This window comes from Crocodylus siamensis, chromosome 4 (genome assembly GCF_052110815.1).
Source record: "Crocodylus siamensis isolate JL-2025a chromosome 4, ASM5211081v1, whole genome shotgun sequence".
NCBI classification, from domain to species: Eukaryota; Metazoa; Chordata; order Crocodylia; family Crocodylidae; genus Crocodylus; species Crocodylus siamensis.
In genome coordinates this window covers 47599945-47620021 of record NC_143398.1, presented here as the reverse complement: position 1 = coordinate 47620021, position 20077 = coordinate 47599945, and the positions used below count along the sequence as shown (strand labels likewise).

At 45.5% G+C, this 20077-nt stretch overlaps 1 protein-coding gene across 4 annotated transcripts in view; it reads left to right on the top strand.

Moving 5' to 3' along the window:
• The window catches only part of MET (MET proto-oncogene, receptor tyrosine kinase), a 129290-nt gene extending 125378 nt beyond the window's left edge, over positions 1-3912 (top strand). For 3 of the 4 annotated variants that reach the window (XM_090042234.1, XM_090042235.1, XM_090042233.1), the window contains 3 exons: positions 244-409; positions 1230-1366; positions 1470-3912. In XM_090042234.1, the coding sequence (XP_089898360.1) occupies positions 244-409; positions 1230-1366; positions 1470-1680 (514 nt within the window). In that variant the 3' untranslated portion in view covers positions 1681-3912. Of the gene's footprint in view, positions 1-243; positions 410-1229; positions 1367-1469 lie in introns of those variants that run through there. The other variant, XM_090042236.1, reaches the window with a different exon arrangement.
• The last annotated feature ends 16165 nt before the right edge of the window (positions 3913-20077 follow it).

The window sequence follows — 20077 nt, the reverse complement described above, 5'->3', positions numbered from 1 at the left end:
ATTATCGAAGAAGTAGCAAGAAGTTTCCTGAACTCCTGTAGTTTGTTTTATGATTATTACACATGCTATGCTGCAGGTCTTTTGCTTTAATTTAGTAGTAGTAAGTAAATGTAAAATACAGCACTGCCTTCCAAAGTTATGGTTTCCAACATGCAAATCGCTCATTATAATCTAGGGAAGAGTCAAAGCCATTGTAAATCCTGTCTACTCAGCTGCAGATAATAATTTTTGTCATTTCCGTAGGCTGGATGAAAAATTCACTGTCAAGGTTGCTGATTTTGGTCTTGCTAGAGATGTGTATGATAAAGAATACTACAGTGTGCACAATAAAACAGGAGCCAAGCTGCCAGTGAAATGGATGGCTTTAGAAAGTTTGCAAACTCAGAAGTTCACAACAAAGTCAGATGTGGTAATGTACAAATTGTTTAGTATCATTTCCTCCTTTTCCTCATGTGAAACACATCCCCACAAGTATTGCTAAAGGCATTATTATGGCACAACAGCTTGGCATAATTGTTTCCTCAGGGAAGAACCCAGAACCTAATCCTACTCCCAGTGAAATGGAGGGCAAGTCTCTCACTGACTTCCCTGAAAGCAGAGTTGGCTCTTCAGTCTGCCATAGGAGAGCTGCTGCAAAACATAGGAAAACAGGAGATTAGCTCTGATAAACTTCAGATATAACAGACCTTGAAAATGTTTTAGGCACTGATTATGTTTTTAAAAAGCAAATAACACCAGCTCAAGTGTCACCTGGCTATTTATTAAGAAAAAGAATTTCTAGCTGGAGTTGCCAGATGTCTGCAATACTTTGAATTCCAACTGCACCTTAAACCTAAATATTAGGTTGTGATGTACAGAATTGCCACCATTTTCTTCACTATGGAATTAGATGGGGTTAACCAGACTACCAGAGTATGTATACTGGCAGAGCTCCACCACTGACCTCAAAGGAGCCCTGCCAATTCACACCAGCTAGGGAGTTGGCCCAGGAACTTTTTATTTTTCTTTCATTTGCTTAGTTCAGTTTCTCTGGCTGTAGTGTACATGGTTTCTCAGATTTGTACAGCATTTATTAAGTTACTTAAAAAGGGAGCTGCATGCAGTAAAAGAGCCTATTTCAAGGGGGAAATGGATGCACCCTTGAATGCTCAAAACTGTCAAGCTTAAAGTGGAGTTCAAAGCTCTCCAGCTCTATGATTTACTACGTCTTTGTTCCCTTGTTTTATTAGTGGTCTTTTGGTGTGTTGTTATGGGAACTTATGACAAGAGGGGCACCGCCCTACCCTGATGTAAATTCTTTTGATATAACCGTCTATTTATTACAAGGAAGGAGGTTATTGCAGCCTGAATACTGCCCTGATCCACTGTAAGTAGTTTGCACAATCTCTTGCAAATGTTATTGATTCTGAGTTTGTTGGCAGTGGGAGTCTGTTTTTATGATTTCTAACTCTACTTTCTCTCAATGGCAGGTATGAAGTCATGCTCAAGTGCTGGCATCCGAAACCTGAAATGCGCCCAGCATTTTCTGAACTAGTTTCAAAAATATCAACAATCTTCTCCACTTTTATTGGGGAGCATTATGTTCATGTCAATGCTACCTACGTTAATGTGAAATGCATTGCTCCTTATCCTTCCCTTTTGTCATCACAAGACAACATAGACAGGGATGTGGATACATGACTGGGTGTCTACAGAACATCAAAGAGACATCCATTACTAGTAGTATGAACAAAAGTAAATGTTTTGTCCGCTACTTTTTCACTGCCCAGTCTTTGTGAAAACACTGTCACACGTGTTTGTTGTCCATATTGCACTATTTTGAGGAGGTGATGTCATGCTGTTTAAAGTTATGGGATTCTTGTACCCTACAGTGGTAATTTCCAAATATTCTGAGCAAGTGCATCAGCAATCAGACTAAAGAACTCAGCTGTTACTACTTAAAGCTAGGACTCACCAACTCTCATTCATTTGTACAAGCTTTGCAAGCTACCATTTGTTGTGCCTCAAGTCTTGTACAATTGAATGAGGTAAGTAACAGTGATGCACAAGTTCCCAGTACAGGGTCATATAATTAATGAGGTAAAAGAGCACCTAGACCACAGGTTACTGAAGCTGGAAGTACCATTAATGGTGCACATACTATTGGTCATCAGGCATTGCAGAGAGAGTTTTATAAAAAGACCATGTTAGTCAAAATTATAAGGCTGCAAAATGAGTTCCTCCTGTTGGATCATGTAGGCTCTACCTTTTCTCTTCTTTTCTCAATTGTTAAGCTTATGAAAGGACAACGCAGCCTAGAGACATCCAGTCAGCCTCATGGCAAGTTGCTAAACTGGCGCACGTCAGCATTCCAAAGCAGAATGAAATTAACAAGTACATCAGCTTTGAAGTAGCAGTGTATTTATGCTGTTCATAAAATCGAAAGGAGCGAGCTAGAAGTATGCATTTCCATTGCTGCCAGCGTCATTCCAATGTTCTACCACTTCTTTGTGAAATCACTGCACCGATAGATTTCCTAATGAAAAATATGAGGCTTCACTGCTTTACATAATGAATGACCCATTCGGGGAGACTAAAAACTCTACAGAGTCTAGATTAACCAGTATGCTAAAACCTGGGATGCAGCAGTTTGGGGCACACCACTTTGGAGAGGTACTCAGTTAGATCTAGAAGGAGTAAATGTGAGAGGAACCAGGCAAGCAGAGGCTCCATGCAACTGGCTATTGACCCAGGATATGAATAGCTGTGCCCGCCAGCCCAAGGGTGGAGCTGCAGCCTGAAAGGAGCAAAAGGGTCAGCTGAGGAGCTGCCAAGTCAGCCGAAGAGAGCCAGCTGAACCAGAAAGGCTGCTAACTTCTGCAAAGCAGTGCTAAAGGGTTAAGAAAGCTGAATGGAATGGGGAAAATGGTTACGCCCTACAGCTGCTCCTTGACTTAATCTAGGCTAGTGAGTTATTATATACAGCATATTTCTAAATTATGACCAGAAAAGTGATTTTGAAAAGATATAGTCATTTAGGCTTTTGATATTTAGGGAAGATTACTATAGCTTTCATGCAAGCATGGTGTGTCATTTCTGTTCCTGTGGAATTCTGTGCATACTACTGTATAGCTTGTTTGGTGTAGAATATAGCTGGTTTCATTGGTGAAAACACTTAAAATATTCTATTTTTATAAAAAAAGTTTATTTTTAATGACATAGACAAAGTTTGGTTAGGCCACAAGATACTGCACTGTGAACATTTCAGAACTTTCCACTTTTGATTCATAAATTGTAACAAGATCAAAATTACTATGTACTGTGTAAATATCAAGAAGGACAAGAAGTGATTGCAAACACATTCCACCCTAAGTAAAATATTACCATTGCTGGAAGCCAAACATTTTAATGTCCTCAAAGGAAGTTAATCCTTATAAAGGACTTGATTATAAGGAAGATTTATTGTTTTACGTGGATGATTTATCATGAGGGTGGATTGTGTAAGCAAAGTATGAGCTGATAGTACTGTATTGTGTTATATCACCACTCTCTATTCAGATGCAAACATTTCATGCATGCTGAGAGCAATACTAATTGTAAATTGCTAAAGGACAAAAGGTTCTGCTCTAGGCAAAAAGCAGAAACATTCATCTCCATGGTTGTTAAAATGGCTAAGGAAGTTTATGACACAGATGTGGAGGAAATCCTCCAAACTTGTATATACATGCTCAAGGAAGGCTGCAATGTGAAAACAGAGAACATTTTTACTATTTATGAACTTTTGGTTAATAAAGTTAATGTTGTGTCTGGGACACCTGTAAGAGTATGTGATTCTGGTAAGGATTTCTTGTTTGTAAATTCATCTATCTAAAAATGAGCTGAATGGTACTTACATTTATAGTTGGTGGTATGACCTAATAAACATGTTATTCAACTGAAGCAGTGTAATATTTTGCTTGCAGACAATTCATGTCACTACTATTTTTATTTGACCATTAGACTTATTTGCCTACGTCTACTAACATGAGAAGGGGAGGATGGAAACCTGTGGAACTGGATTTAGCAAGCAGCAGGAAGGGATAATTTAGAAACATAAAACTATAGGGCTCGCTGCAACTAATGGTTAATCTAATTCAGCAACCTGGGTAGTGGCCAATACTATGCATTTCAGAGGAAGGTATAAGCTGCCTTCTTAAAGCAGGGGTCAGCAACTTTTTACTGCCACAGGCCAGAACATGTGATCCAGCCCCCTCCTGTGGACTCAAAATCTCCTCCCCCTGCCTTTGTTCAAGGTAATTTGCATTATCACCAAGCCCAGAGATACCTCACCACATAAGAAACTCCTGCTCAGAAGTGCATTCCATCTTTTACTCTTCTGTGAAATATGAAACATCATAACCAGAAGGAAATATGACTCTTATGTCCTGCGTGCCACCAAACAACTTCAAGGTAAACAGACTATTCCAACTTTTCTCTGCGCCTAACCTACATAAAATGAACTGTTCCAAACAGGAGATTTTACAACACCTTCAACTCTCCTATGAAAGATGAATTTTCATTTCTATGTAGGAAAATTTTTACAATCTTTTCTCCTATGCCTAAAGAAGGGTGCCTGCACACAAAAGCTTGAAAATAAAGCTTTTTGGGGGCAAATATCTTGTTGGTCTCTAATAAAAGATATCACCTCTACCACAAGTTCTGATTCCTCCTCCCCCCAGGTACCCAAGGATGCAGGTACCTAAGCTACCTGCATCCTTGTTGCAGATACCTGGTCTGTCTGCAGCAAAGGTAAGCACAGGCAAGAGAGGGCTGCAGAGGGATGAGCTATGGAGAGATGGGCAGCTCAGTACAACTGCATTCTGCCCAATCTCCTGTACCTCCCCAGGCCAGGTCAGACCTATGATAGCACCTGTCTCTGCTCAAAATTCACAGCCACAAGTCCCCTCCTGGAATTAGACCCTTTAACCCTTCTAGTGGATGAGGAGTTGGTGATCCTACCATTGTCTGTCTTCCTCAGTTGCCCGGGGGTTAGAGCACTCATCTAGCACATAAGAAATACAGGCTCAAGTCTGTCCTCTGCCTGAGGGAACCTGAACCCAATCTTTCACTTCCCAGGCAAAAGGGTTCCCTGTCATGGTTCTTAGTCTTTCCTCTAGAAGATTTTGCATTGTGTATGGCCTGTTTAAATAATAATTGGTCATGTTGGATAGATGGAACAATAGAGAGCAGATGAGAATTACTCTTCAGTCTAGTGTTCAAGGGAATCAGTGGGGTTCCAGTCCCTGCTCCAATGACTACTTAATTACTCTGTGTATCTATTCCAGTGGTGGGGGAGAGGGGGTGTTTTAAATGAGAAAGGCACTTAACTCTGGACTGGAAGGAGAATTTAATGCTGCTCATGATTCATAATTATGAACTTTCTCCTTGGGGTAGGTGCTTAAGCTAGGTCAGTCTTAACTGTTTTGGAGGGGAGAACTTAAGCCATGTCTCCAGGGGTGTCTGGTGCCTCTTGAGTTGGGGGGGGCATGCGCCCCCCCGACACCAGTCAGTGATGGTGGGGGACATCCTCCAGTGACCGATCCCGCTGGCTGGGGCAGGGGGTCCCCCTGCAGCCGATCCCCCGGTCTCACTCACAGTAAAAGCAATTGTACCACTTCCAGAGCTCCCCAGCCACTTCCAGAAGCAGCACGGCCACTTTTGCTGGCAGCCCCTGCTGGCGCTTGCGGGGGGGGGCATGCTGGTGCTTCCACCTGCCCACAGGCTACACAGGGTGGCCTGACAGGGGGTGCACCAGAACTCTCAGGGGGTGCATGTGTACTCCCTACACATCACCCCTGCATGTCTGCATGTCTCTTTCCTCAGACTTTTTTATGGGCTGGCTTAAGTGGCTATCACACAACAGGAAGGCTTTTGTGAAGTGTATTTTAGGCACCTAAATATTAAACAATGTCATATTTAACCTCATATCATGGGTGGGGTGTGAATATATCCCAGAGTGATTATAACCCAATCCCTCAAAGTGTTCTGCCAAAGGATAAAGTTTTAAATCCAAACCACTTTGAATGAATTAATCAAATGCAAAAAAAAAAAAAAGCTCACACTGTAGAAAACCTTAATGAGATGAAATATGCTGTGATAGCTAAATAAATTTTCCTCAAGCTTTCCAGATGAACTTGGTTGAAGATCTCCTTGGTTGAGGACAGACATAAACATAAACAACTCAACTCAAAAGGTAATTGGAGGAGGAAAGTTATTTGAAGTTTAGAATGAACGTGGCCTTTTGTCATGTTTCAAATCTGGCACAGCTAATAATGCTGATGTGTTTAATATCAAAGAATGATTTCACTTAGAACATCCTAGTACATGTTGTGGTTGCAGTGATAGGGTCAGCTAAAAACTCTCAAGCTGGGGACCAAACTTACACAAACTGGTTTAAGTAATCAGAAACTGTAACAGAAGTACACATAAGCCAGTTTCAGAATGGCTGAAACTGGTTTAAGACAAACCTGGTTGAATGTGGTACCAGACTTAACTGAGTTGGGTCAAACCAGTTTATAAAACTTCTGTCCCAGACCCCCTTCCTGGGCTTGGCTGAGCTGTCTTCTCCAGCAGAGCAGGGCTAGCCCTGCCCCTCCGCTCCCTAGTTAGAGCAGTAAGGGCTGGCTGACGGGGGGTGGAGGTGGGCAAGCTCAGCTTGGGATGCAGCCCAGTATGGGGGGACTGCCCAGGCAAACTCTGGATGGGGGATGGGGCCAGGGAGGGAGGTTAAACACCCCTTCCACTGCTCAAACTTACTGCTAGCTGCAACTGTGGACTAGAAATCCCAGAGGCACCTGGAAGAAGGAAGAGGAAGTGATGAGCAACCCCAAATAGTCCTGCTGTTGTGACTCTGGACTGCAAATCACAGAGACCTTGGGGGCAGCAAGAAGCCAACACATTGCCCATGCTGGCTACATGCTAGAGAGTCATGCTTTTATGCCTCCCCCCCGCCCCAGCTTCTGGCCTGAGCTGCTGCAGGCATGTGGCTGCATTTCCTGAATCAAAGGTAAACGTCTGTCCAGTTGTTTCTCAGTTTAATCTCTGCAGCTTAAACTAACCTGCAAAAACTGAATCGATTCAGCCTTGGGCTTTTTGACTGCCTGTACTTAGCCTCAATGATTCTCCAAGTTCTATGCAGTTGGAAATAATCCCCAGTATCATCAATCTATTGCAAGACAACATACAGCAGAATGTAGTTCTTAACTTAAATACCAGATTTGCAATGCATTCCTCTGCTTCTTTCACATGATTCTACAAAATTTGCTGTATACTGACTTTCTAAATGGGTGCCAGAATAGCAATATTGTCATGCTTGGTTATGTGTCTTAGGAACTTTCAAATTGGGCCAGACCTTCAGCTAGCATGAGTTGGCATGGCTCCATTAAAGTTAATACTAGCTAGGAGTATGTTTCCCTTATAGGCAAAAGTAACAAAAGACAAACAAAAGGTAAAAAGTCAAATACACAAAAACCAAGAGAGTAAACAATTAAGGGATGACATCTTGACCCTGTTCAAGTCAATGGAAGTTCTGCCATTTGCTAAAAGGTGCTTGGATTTCACCCAAGGTTTTTGATGCAACGTTAAGTCAGCTGTTTTACATGGCTTGTACATTTTAAAACAAAATAATACTACTTTTTTTAATGAAACAAGGAAAATGGCAATACTCTCCCACTGCCCTGAACTAGTTGTGTTGTCCATTGTTATTTTTTTGCGTCTCACTCATCACTGCTATTTTTGTAAAATGAACTTTACTGTCTTATAGAACCTATTTGAAAGAACATGAGGGAAAATGGCTATTATAGTTCCCAGAATTAGTAAGGCTGAAACATCCTTTAAAAGAGCTTCTAAAGACTTGTGCAGCTGTAAGGCAAGCTAGCCTCAGCAATCACTAGGAATGGGTGAGTATCTCATATAGGAATTTGGTCATAACCATATAAATCAGGAAAATCAAATCCTTATGCACTTTCTAACTCATCAAGTGAAGGTCTTACTCTTGAGAAGCTCTCATTTCCATTGTTTCTCAAAGGTACATCTTGAAGTGTAGGTTGTGGGCTCTAAGGCTAGGGACAGAAGTGACACATAAACCAGTTTAAATGATCAAAAACTGGTTTAAACCTGTAACAGAACATAAGTTTAGTGCACAAAAACCAGTTTCAAAATGGCTAAAACTACTTTAAGATAAACCTGGTTGATTGTAGTATCAGACTTAACCAATTTGGGCCAAACCCGTTTATGCAATGTCTGTCCCAGACCCCTTCCTGGTTTAAGTTAAACCAGAGTCCTCCAGCACCCCAGAATGCTCTCTCGGTCGGTCTGTGTTGTCTGCTGGCCCCACCCCTCTGCTCTCTAACCTGAGCAGGGACAGGGATGGACATGGCGAGACACCAGCAGGCATAGTTCCACTAAGGCAAAGTAAGCAGGGAGGGATTAATTCTTCCTTCCTTCCCCTCCCCCCATACTGCAGCTGGGGTCTGCCTGTCACCTGTGTGCAGTGGAGGGGGTTGGGGGCTGGAAGACCCCAGCTGCAGTCCCCAGAGGCAGAAGGGATGGAGGAAGGAATTAACCCCCTCCCTGACCCCCTTCACCTTAATTGGGCCAAGCCAGGATGGCATCTGACCAGGTCCCATCCCTGGAGCAGTGAAACAAGGAGGAGGGGAAGCAGCCTCTGTGTCAGGGTGCCCAGGACTGGGGTTTCCCCCCCTCCCTTCCCTGTCCCACAAGCAGGGACCACAGCCATTGCAGCATGGCCCCATTAAGGCTAAGGGGGCAAGGAGGGGGTTAATTCCCTGCCCCTCCCACCAGGGACCTCTTCCCTGCAGGGTGGGGAGGGGGGACTCCAGAGGGGAATTCTTCCACCTGCTCCTCCTGCCCCATTCAGGGTAGGGAGGGGGGCTCCGCACACAGCTGCCCAGCCCCAGAGGAGGACCCTTCCCCCACCTCCTGCCCCTATACCCCCCACCAATGGGGGCAGAGAGAGGGGGTCTGTGTGTAGGACTGCCTGGCCCAGCCTGGGTGAGGGGAGTGGCTGTCACTAAGCCACAGCTTCCAGGGATGGCCATACCCCCATGGCCTGGCCTGGTCTCACTCAGCCAGAAGCCAGGGGGCACTACAGCAGCCCTCCCTTCCCTTCCACAGGGGTGTGGGCAGGCCCTGACAGGCCTGAGTAATGTGCCTGCATTTCTCAAATGAACAGGGAATGTCTATCCACTTACAAACTGGTTCAATCTCTGCAGGTTAGACTAATCTGCAGAGACTGAATCAATTCAGGCTTTGGGCCTAAAGGATGCAGGAGATCTGACAACTTAGACTGTTCATTTGTGAGTAAGAAATGTTTCCATGCATTTCCAATCCCAAGTGCAGTGTTGCAAATTCAGTGGAACTCAGCTGACTTCAAGGACATCAGTGTAACTAAGATCATGGTCCTACTCTGGAACTGTGGTTGCATGCATGTCCTGTGTGAAAAATGTTTGAGCAAATCCTCATCCATTTGCTAGTGTGAAAGGTGTAATTGCTTATAACAAAAATGTTGAAAATCAGTTTTCTGCTAAAGATCAAATGTTTATTACCACCCTCTGTCCTCCTGAGAGGCCCAAAAAGAAGAATTCCGTTTCAGAGTTTTAAGAAGGAAAAGTTAGTGTTTTTTGCTGATGAACTAGCTTTATATTCCTGCACAGCTTGAAAGCCCCCTGGGAGAGTGTGGAAAGAGACCCTCAGCTGTGAGCTAAAAGGGGTGTGTTGTTTGCATTGTGCTTGCCTGAAATCCCAGCAAAGATCCCAAGGTCAGGGCAGAGAGCCTGCCCCAGTTGGAAGGCAATCAGGTGCGGCTGAGCTACCCCAGACTCAAAGCTTAGAGACTTTTAAAGAGATTAGACTGTTCTTGGTTTGGTTTTTTGGGGGTTCTTTTGGGTGAGGGGGGAACAGTGCATGGAAGAGGAAGGATTTGGCTAGTTTAAAGTCAGGACAGAGAGCTTTAGACAGCAGAGCTGCCTTCGGTATATTGCACTGAGCTTTCGACAGTTTGAGGGTTCAGAGGGAAGCAGTAGTTTGGTGTAAGCCTTTAAGTGAATGTAGTCGGAGACTCTGTTGGAGTTTGGACTCTGTGTGATCTTGTTTTTAAAATTAAACCCAAAGAAAAAGTTTGTCCCCCCTGCACAGCTTCTTTTCAGAAACACCAACGCTGTTCCTGCAACAGCCTCTCAAAGTGACTTAGGTAGGACTCAAAGCTCACCCACAGGGTAGAATCAGAGATAATGCTCACCCACAAGTCTGAATCTAAATCAGACTGCAAAAGCATGGCATGCAGGAACTTCCATGTGTAAATGGAGATGATCTAGCCTAAAATGCTTGCCTCCTTAAGGCCAAGCAGTCTAGCTAATATATAATTGATTATGACAATGTGACAAGGGATCCATCTTTAACTGGAGTTCCTGGTGTTAGGGCCCCTCTATTATTATTGTTATTGTTACCACTAGAGCTTTGCTTAGCAGCATGTTTTGACACTTTCTTCAGAGTATATGAGATATGAAAACTCATCTCCTTGGCTATAATTGCTGCTCCCAAAATGTTAGAGTGCATGACTTATGCCAAAAATTGACTCTTCTACAGTATGTTGCAAACACATAACAGCTATTGGAATATCTTTGTACCACCTGAGAAAGGAACTTACTGGAAAACACTAAGCTTTGGCTTTATTAAACCACAACAAAAGGGGTTTGTACAACAGGGAGGCCAGTATTCTCATGACAAGTATATGGGTCAGTGAAAATTGAAGGATGATTTAACTAAGACAGCTGAGTTGCAGCTCGCTGAAGCTTACATATATGAGTATGGAAATGGTATGCAATTAATGATAAACACACGTTTTGTAATAACACGCACGAACAATCACTGTCAGCAAAGTTGGTTGTAATAGAAGAATGGAAGTCACATCAAGTTCCAAATAACTGCTAAGAGTTTTCCCAAGCACAGACTTTGATTTTTACAGAAAAGCTGACTAACTTCAGCAAAAATAAACCATGAGACTCTCTTATAAAGAAAATCATGCCACTTTGATCCTCCCTTGGACTTCTTGAATATCTGTACCTAGATATGAGAGTGTTTCTAAATGTATTTTATGTAATTTAAGTGGCTAACCTTAAAATAATAGGTACATCATGTAAAAGTTTAAGCCGGGGTGGACAAAATACAGCCTGTGGGACAGATCCAGCCTACCAGGCCATTCTATCTGCCCCATGGATCCCTAAAAGATTTAGAAAATTAGTAGTTATCTGCCCGTGGCTGCCTTTTAAAGATAAGAGGAACCAGGGGCAGTAGGACCCATGGGGAATTGGTGGCAAAACTAAACAGCCACAGCAGCAACTCCAGCTCAACCCCATCCTCCCTCCAGACCTCCCACCCCACCCCAAGCCCCAGCCAGAAGCCTTCTGGCCTGGGACTGTCTCTGCCTCCCTGTGCCAAGGGAAATACAGATAAGAAGTAGTTGGGAAGGAGGGAGGCAGGGGAGGACCATGGGCGATCACCACAGTCCTCAGAGCCGGCCAGGCCAGCAATAGGTCTCAGCACTGCAGCTGGGAACTACATGGTGCTGGCAGGTGGGGGAGTGGGGAAATGGCTGTGGCAGGCGGGGGGAAGGGGCAGCAGATGGGCACACGGAGCGCAGTGACATCCGGGTGGGAAAGTGTTATGCACACTGGTGCCCCAGGGCCAGCACCAGCGGGGCCCAGAGTGGAGCAGCAGGAGTATGGGCTGTATCTATGGAGATGGGCTGGCTCCCTCCTCTCCCTGCTTAAGCAGCGCAACCCAGCTCCACTGACCCCCGCCAGCCTGCATCATGTGCTCCTGCTGCCCTGCCCTGAGCCCTGCCAGCGCTATTCTAATTACTTCTAGATGTTATTTTGCTCTTAGTATAAATTTCCCTGAGCCTTTTTGGGAAGAGCAGTATACAAATCTAATAAACAAATAGGTAAAGCAGAAATAACTCTTGTTTCAGTAAGTGCGACATTGATAGCACAGATAGCAGACTGGCAGCTGTACTCCAGTGATATTCCAGTTTCATGCACAAAATGTGCTTAAACCAGGGGCGGGCAATTATTTTCAGGTGAAGGGCCACTTACCGAGTTTTGGCAAGCCCTGCCCCATGACAGTTGCCCCACCCCCTGGTTGCCATCTTGGGCCCAGAAGCCCCACCCCCTAACCCTTGACCTTTGGCACCGAAAGTCCTTTCCTTTGCCTCCTGGAATTACTCTTTTCAGCAAGGGGTTTTACCATCTCTGACCCAGAAAAATACCAAATTATATTCTAACAATCAAATGTACTACAACATTCATGAATTGAATTTTAAAAAATTAATATTTTTGTCCTGATTTACATGTGTTTACATGTGTTTGTGTAGTGTACATAGAGTTGATAGTATAATAGCTTAAAATTAAGTCTTACTCTTGTATATTGTGAGAGGGTGTGGGTGGGAGGGTGAGTATAGGTTTGTGGGTGTGTAGGGTGTGGGGCACCATACCCTAGCTGCTTCTGTGATCCTGGCGCTGCAGCTGGGAACCACATGATGCCGGAGTACAGCAGGTAGAGAGGAGTGGGGGGAGCAGGGAAATGGCTGCAGCAGGCGGGGGGAGGGAGCAATGAGTGGGCACGTGAAGCACAACAACAGCTGGGCAGGAGCACGGGGCCCGTGCCAGTGCACTGAAAAATAAACTAGAAAACAAGAAGTCCCTAAATAATACTCCAGTTTAGCCTTGCCTGCTAAATACCTGGCCAAATAGGAAGGTCTTATAGTACTTCCAGAAGGTCTTATAGGTTGGGGTCTGGCAGGCCGAGAGAGAGAGGGAATTTCAGAAGTGAGGAGCAACTACTGTGAATGACTTCCTACATGCATGTTTTTACCTGGCAGATTTGGTGCCTTGACGGTACTTGCAAGGCGTTGCTCTCAGTTGACCTTAGCAATTTCTGTGGGGCTAGAGTTACTAGGGGATCTAACCCCTCAAACCTACAGATCGCTCAAGAAATACATTGGTCTTAGAGTGTCTTTCAGGAAGCACAGTCTGTACTTTCTCCAAAGGGCTCTGCTACCCCTGGATTTTTTAATTTCTCATATTTCTGGACATGAGGTTCCACACTACAGAAGGGCCTGTGCAAATGAACGGTTTCTCAGTGTTCATTTTTGTGAGTAACCTTCAGAGGGCTGGTAGGGGGATGGCACATGGACAGTGTTTTCCTGGATTGCTTTTCACATGCACAAATCCCCAGTCTTATGCTGGGGTAACTGTACCATAGCAGCACCCCTCCTGCCCTACCTCCCTGACTAAGATCCTCAGGGGGTTTAACCCAACTGAGCAGAGAATTACTTGGTCTTATATTTTGCTGCATAAACCCCTAAAGGGGGGGATAAAATAATAGCAATTTCATGATGGGAAATTAGTAACTCTGAGGGGTTAATGACCCATTTTAAAAGCCACTATGAAATGCCCTTGCTTAATGAAATACTTAAATAGGGTGACATTTGTCATACTGTATTTATGCGCTTGTCTGCCAAATAGATTTTTATAAAATAGACTCATTCTTAAAATGCAGCATACAATGGTGATGTGATCACTCTGATATTTTTCAACATGAATTCAGGCTGCAGAGTTATCATCTGAGTGAAAACTAACCCCCCCTTTTTACACCTGAATAGTGCAACACAACCTTTGTCCTTTTTTCTCACATCCAGCCACAATCAGGAAATTACAAAGCCTGGTGAGTGATCAGAGGTTTTTGTTGCTTGAGATACCCAATATCACCTCCTGACATTTAATATTGTGTCTTTTTTTTATTCTGTATTGTTATTTACCATCCCTTACATTTACGGCTCAGTGGTTCCATTCTGTCACAGTCCTGAGCAGAAGATGTAAAAGCTGGAGGAACTTAGTCTGTCAGGCTAGGGACAGGAGTTACACAGACTTAACTGATTTAGATTAAATTGGTTTATTGAACTTCTGTCCCAGATCCCCTCCAGATTCAAGTTAACTCATGATCCCCCAGCATCCCAGGATGCTTTGCACCACCCCTGCAGGTTAGCTTTGGCTCAAGCTGTCCGCTCCACCTAAGCAAGGAGAGTACTCTAGTGCCTTCCTTCTCCCCCCCCCCGCCACCTTAGCCCTCCTCCTCCCTACCAGTGTCTGGCTTGGGCCAATGCAGGCATGTGATTGCATTTCCAGAATCAAAAGTGAATGTCTATTCACTTGTTTATCAGTTCAGTCTACACAGATGAGACTAACCTGTGAAGATTGAATCGATTCAGCCTCAGGCTTTTTCACTGTCTGTACTTTCCTAAGGATTGCGGTGGACTGCTCATCTTTGTCTACCTGATCAGGAAGTGATGGATTTAGGCATTTGAAGTTGGATTCCCTTCTTTTGGAAAAGTGTAGTATTGGCCATATGGACAGTAAACAATGTGTTGTAGGACAGAGAGGCATTTGTTTTGTAATTTCTACCTTGTTATGTCTTCAAAGTGTGTCAGAAGCATTGGAAGGATAGGATGAGCTTCTATCATATTGAATGCCCTTTAGAATTAAATCTGAAGAAAAAAAGGAAGGAGGAGGAAAAAAAGCCAGCAACCCAGGCAGCCTCTCAAGAAGCCAAGGTACACTAGGAAATGTGGCAGCTTACTTAAGATCTATCAGTAATTTGTATTTCAAGACAAGCCAAAATGAATAAAAGGGTATGCTACAAGATGCAACTGCATCCTATCTCCACAATCAAATAAAATCACAAGAACTTCCAACATGAAGGCATGATCCAACTCCAAGAACAATGGACATACAACTCCAAAGTAACTCACTCCATCTGATGAGAAGAGTCTGAGTGTAGACCAAAGTTTCCTGTGAAATACTGGAGTTGGAGATGGAGATTTGGGGAAACCCCCTAAAGAAAATTAGGGAACACTAGGATGGTATGAGTGAGGACAGCTTTTCCATTTTTTCCATTGGTGCCCTCCATCAAATATTCCCTTGGGAACATGTTGAGATTAATGGATAAAGAATGCTGATAAGAATGTTATTGGACAGAGTAGAGCTGTGCAAAGCTTTGGTCACTGATTTGATTCAGTGGACATTCAGCTCGATTCGGTGGCCAAATCTCCAAATTCAAATCGAATCAGGAGACCCTTTAATCTCTCCTGCTTGCAAGTAGTAAAATTGACCTGGTTGGCCTAGTGGAGACATGATGGGATGAAACATTTGACTGGGCATTAGACATAGAGGGCTGTAGGTTGTTTAGAAGAGATAGCAAGGGGAAAAAGGGTGGGAGGGGGTGTGCTCTATGTTAGGGAACAGTATACCAGTTCTACCTTCCAAATGGGACCAGAGGAAGGCTTAACTGAGACCCTGTGGGTCAAGCTCCAAGGAGTGCGGGGCGAGAGGGATTTGGTGGTAGGGGTTTACTACAGGCCACCACATCAGGAGGAAGAACTGGATCTGGAATTTTCTAGGCAGCTTGGGGAGGCCGTGTGTGCAAAGGATGTTGTGGTCATGGATGATGTGAATTACCCTGACATCAACTGGGAGGAGCAGCCGGCCAGGTCTAGCCACTCACGAAGGTTCCTGACGTGCGTACAGGACCTACACCTTGTGCAGGAGGTACTCGTCCCCACTAGGGGAAATGCCATACTGGATCTGGTGTTAGCCTCTGGGGATGACCTGATGGGGGATGTGCTAGTACAAGAGAGGCTAGGGGACAGTGATCATGAAATGATCCAGTTTGCTATTCAGAGAAAGGTGGAGAGGGTAACTAGCACAGCCCAAATGCTTGACTTTAGGAAAGCCAACTTCAATGTGCTCAGGGCAGTAGTCAGGGAAGCACTAGGAGCCCAGGGGGTAGCTAGTATGGGGGTCCAGGAAAGGTGGTCCTTCCTCAAGGATCTATCCTTGGGGCGCAGCAGGATGCAATTCCACTGCACAGGAAAGCAGGAAAAGGGTCCAAGAAAACTTCATGGCTGAGTGCGGATATCCAGGCTGGCCTGAGGGCAAGGAAAAAAGCGTACTAGTGGTGGCAGCAGGGGGCAGGGACCAAGGAGGAGTACACCTCCCTGACCCGAGCTTGTAGGGATTTGGTAAGGAAGCCTAAAGCAACACTGGAGCTTAGATTAGCTTCTGGGATTAAGGATAACAAAAAGTCCTTCTTCAAATATGTAGGTAGCAAGAAGAAGTCTTGGGGTAACATTGGACCCCTACGAGGGAGGACAGGACAGTTGGTGATGGACACGTGAGAGAAGGCAGAACTCTTTAACAAGTTCTTTGCCTCCGTGTTCCTGTCTGCTAACAACGGGGTGCTCTTGGGTGACAGCGTAGAGAGGCCCAGTAGGGTTGCGAGTCCCCCAACTGTTAGTTCAGACCTATCTAAGGATTACCTGGAGGGCTTGGATGTATCCAAGTCAGTGGGCCTGGATAACCTTCATCCGCGGGTGCTGAGGAAATTGGCTGGTGTCATTGCAGAGCCATTGGCATGGCTGTTCAAGGACTCCTGGTGCTGAGGACTGGAAAAGGGCCAATGTGGTCCCTATTTTCAAGATGGGGAGGAAGGAAGAGCCTGGCAACTACAGGCCAGTCAGCCTCACTTCTTTCCTGGGGAAGGTCTTTGAAAAAATTATCAAGGGCCACATTTGTGAGAGCCCTGCAGGGGAAGTGATATTGAGGGGAACCAACACGGGTTTGTGCAGGCCAATCCTGCCTGACTAACCTGGTCTCTTTCTATGACCAGGTAACAAAAAGCTTAGATGGGAAGGAGGTAGTCGGTGTCATCTTCTCGGACTTCCAGAAAGCATTTGACACAGTGTCCCACCCAATTCTGGTGGGCAAGCTCAGGGACATGGGTGGCAAACCGGTTCCAGGGGTGCACCCAGAGGGTGGTGGTGGACGGGTCGATGTCAGCCTGGGAGGGTGTGGGCAGCGGAGTCCCCCAGGGCTCGGTCCTTGGGCCGGTGCTGTTCAATAACTTCATTAGCGACCTGGATGAGGGTGTGGCGAGCACCCTGTTCAAGTTTGCTGATGACACCGAGCTGTGGGGTAAAGTGAATACACCGGCAGGCAGGGACCACATCCAGACAGACATGGATAGGCTGGAGAAGTGGGCAGATGTGAACAGGATGTGGTTCAACAAGGACAAATGCAGAGTGCTGCACTTGGGGAGAGGGAACCAGCATTATGGTTATAGGTTAGGGGCTGACCCTCTCGGCAGCACAGAGGCAGAGAGGGATCTTGGAGTCAGGATTGACTCCAGGATGAATATGAGTCACCAGCATGACAAAGCAATAGGCAGAGCCAACTGCACCCTGTCATGCATCAACAGGGGCATCACTAACACGTCCAGAGAGGTCTTGCTCCCCCTCTATACAGCGCTGGTCAGGCTGCAGCTGGAGTACTGTGTCCAGTTCTGGGCGCCGCACTTCAAGAAGGATGTGGGGAACCTGGAGAGGGTCCAGAGGAGGCCACTTATATGGTTGAGGGCCTCTGTGGCCAGCCTTATGAGGAGAGGCTGAGGGACCTGAATCTCTTCAGTCTCTACAAAAGGAGACTGAGGGGGGATCTTGTGGCTGCCTACAACCTTATCAGGGGACACCAACAGGGACTCGGGGAAAGTCTATTCACCAGGGCCCCCCTGGAGTCACCAGGAACAATGGCCACAAGCTCAGGGAGGATAGGTTTAGGTTAGATATTAGGAAGAACTACTTCACTGTAAGGGTGGCCAGAGCCTGGAATAGGCTTCCCAGAGAGGTGGTGCTCTCACCTTCCCTGGAAATCTTCAAGAGGAGACTGGATAGGCACCTGGCTGGGGTCTTATGACCCCTGTCACCCCTAGTGCTCTTCCTGCCCATGGCAGGGGGTCAGACTAGATGATCTGTCTAGGTCCCTTCTGACTCATTGATTCTATGATCCTATAACCCTGCCTTTTCCTCCAGACCTCTTCCAGAGAGAAAAAAATTTCTTTGGTTCATAGTTTCATAGTTAGTAGGGTTGGAAGGGACCTGAGCAGATCATCAAGTCCGACCCCCTGCCATGGCAGAAAAAAGTACTGGGGTCAAACGACCCCAGCAAGGTGTTCATCCAGCCTCCTCTTAAAGACCCCCAGGGTAGGAGTCAGCACCACTTCTCTTGGAAGTAGATTCCAGACCCTAGCTGCCCTGACTGTGAAGTAGTGCCTCCTGATGTCTAGTCTGAATCTACCCTCTGCCAGCTTGTGACCGTTATTCCTGGTCACTCCTGGCAGTGCTCAGGGGAAACAGTGACTCCCCAGTGCCTGCTGGTCCCCTCTGACTAGTTTGTAACAGGCCACTAGATCCCCCCTCAGCCTTCTCTTGTGGAGGCTGAACAGGTTCAGGTCCCGTAGCCTCTCCTCGTAGGGTCGGCCCTGCTGCCTCCTGATCATGCGAGTGGCCCTGCTCTGGACCCTCTCCATGTTGTCCACATCCCTCCTGAAGTGCAGCGCCCAGAACTGGACACGGTACTCCAGCTGTGGCCTGACCAGTGCCGCATAGTGGGGGAGGATCACCTCCTTGGACCTGCTGGAGATGCATCTATGGATGCATGCCAAGGTGCAGTTGGCCTTCCTGACTGCCTCCCCACACTGCCGGCCCATGTTCATCTTGGACTCAATGATGACTCCAAGTTCTTTTTCTGCCTCTGCACTGACAAGAAGGGAATTCCCCAGCCTGTAGGTATGCTGTTGTTCAAACTGAAACAAATATTTTTGCTGATATTTTGGCTTAGCCACTGAACTGAAATGACTGCCCTAAACTGTGCTGGCAGTGATGACCCCACAATGAAGCATGGTTTGGCCACAGGAGGAAATCCAGAGAGCTGCAAGAGAAGTAGTCAGTACCTCATCCACTGTATTTAAGCATTCTGCTTCTCTTATTGCAGGGATACTTAAGAAGGCCCAAGGGGGTACGCAGGGGTGAGCAGGGACCCTCCACCCCATGCCACTGCCTTCCAGAAGCAGGGCCAGGGTGAGGGCAATGGCGCCCCTCTGCAGGCTGCACAGGTGCTGCCCAGCCAGCTGGACATTGGGTGGGGGGAGGGGGAAGGAAGGGGGAAGCTCACATGTGGGGGCTGCTGCTGCCACCCACCACCCTGTGCTGCCACCACTCTGCATACAGTCATGCGCCACCCTGACCTGCCCCACCCCCTCTTGCTCAGCATCCAGCTGCAAGGGGTCCCCTTATTAAGAAAGGTTGAAAACCCCTGTCTTATTGTAAGCCATGCAGAGCCTTGTTGGGAAGAGTGGCATACGCCTGGAATAAATACATAAATATATGGTCTTTCATTGAAAGGAATGAACGGGAGAAGGAAAAGAAACTGGGCGGCAAAGTGAAGTTCAGGATTGTGATACATGTCTATTTAATGAAGAGAAATGGTAGAACATACTTAAATACTAAAGAAAACAAGCCAGAAAAGATGATGAAGGAAAGAAAAGGGCTTTGAATTTGAGCAAGGGAGGTCAGCTGATTGGAAAAGACTGAGCTGTTTTAATTCCTCCATGCTTTCAACCCTTTTCACCTATCAAAGTAACAAACTAGTGGAACACGTTATTGGAAGAAAAGGAGCAAAATATGAGAAAAGGGGAGCTTGAGTAAACTTTGGAGCTATGTTAATTAAGTGGCTTTCCTTTACTACAAATTACTTAGTCAAACCAATTGAAGGTGTTTAAAAGCTCCTGAAAATTGGTGTCGATGGAGAATTGCTAACTATCACAGTCACAGCTGCAGAACTAATCAAATAGATTGGTCTTTATATCCTTATAACTGCCATTTCCCCTGACAGGGGAAAATATAGCAGGGATATTAGATGAACTTTATCAGTGTTACAGCATCAATCATTAATATGTATCAGTATGTTACTTCAAGACTAGTGTCCATATTTCAAAGCACAGAGACTCTTGTAACCTTCACAACTAACTGCAAACTCTTGTTTCGGCTAATCAGTATCATTGCTTCAAAAGAAATGAAACAGTCTCCACCCAGCGACTCCACTGGCATTTGATCTACAATTGCCTTGAAGTTAAAAATTAATTAGTCTTC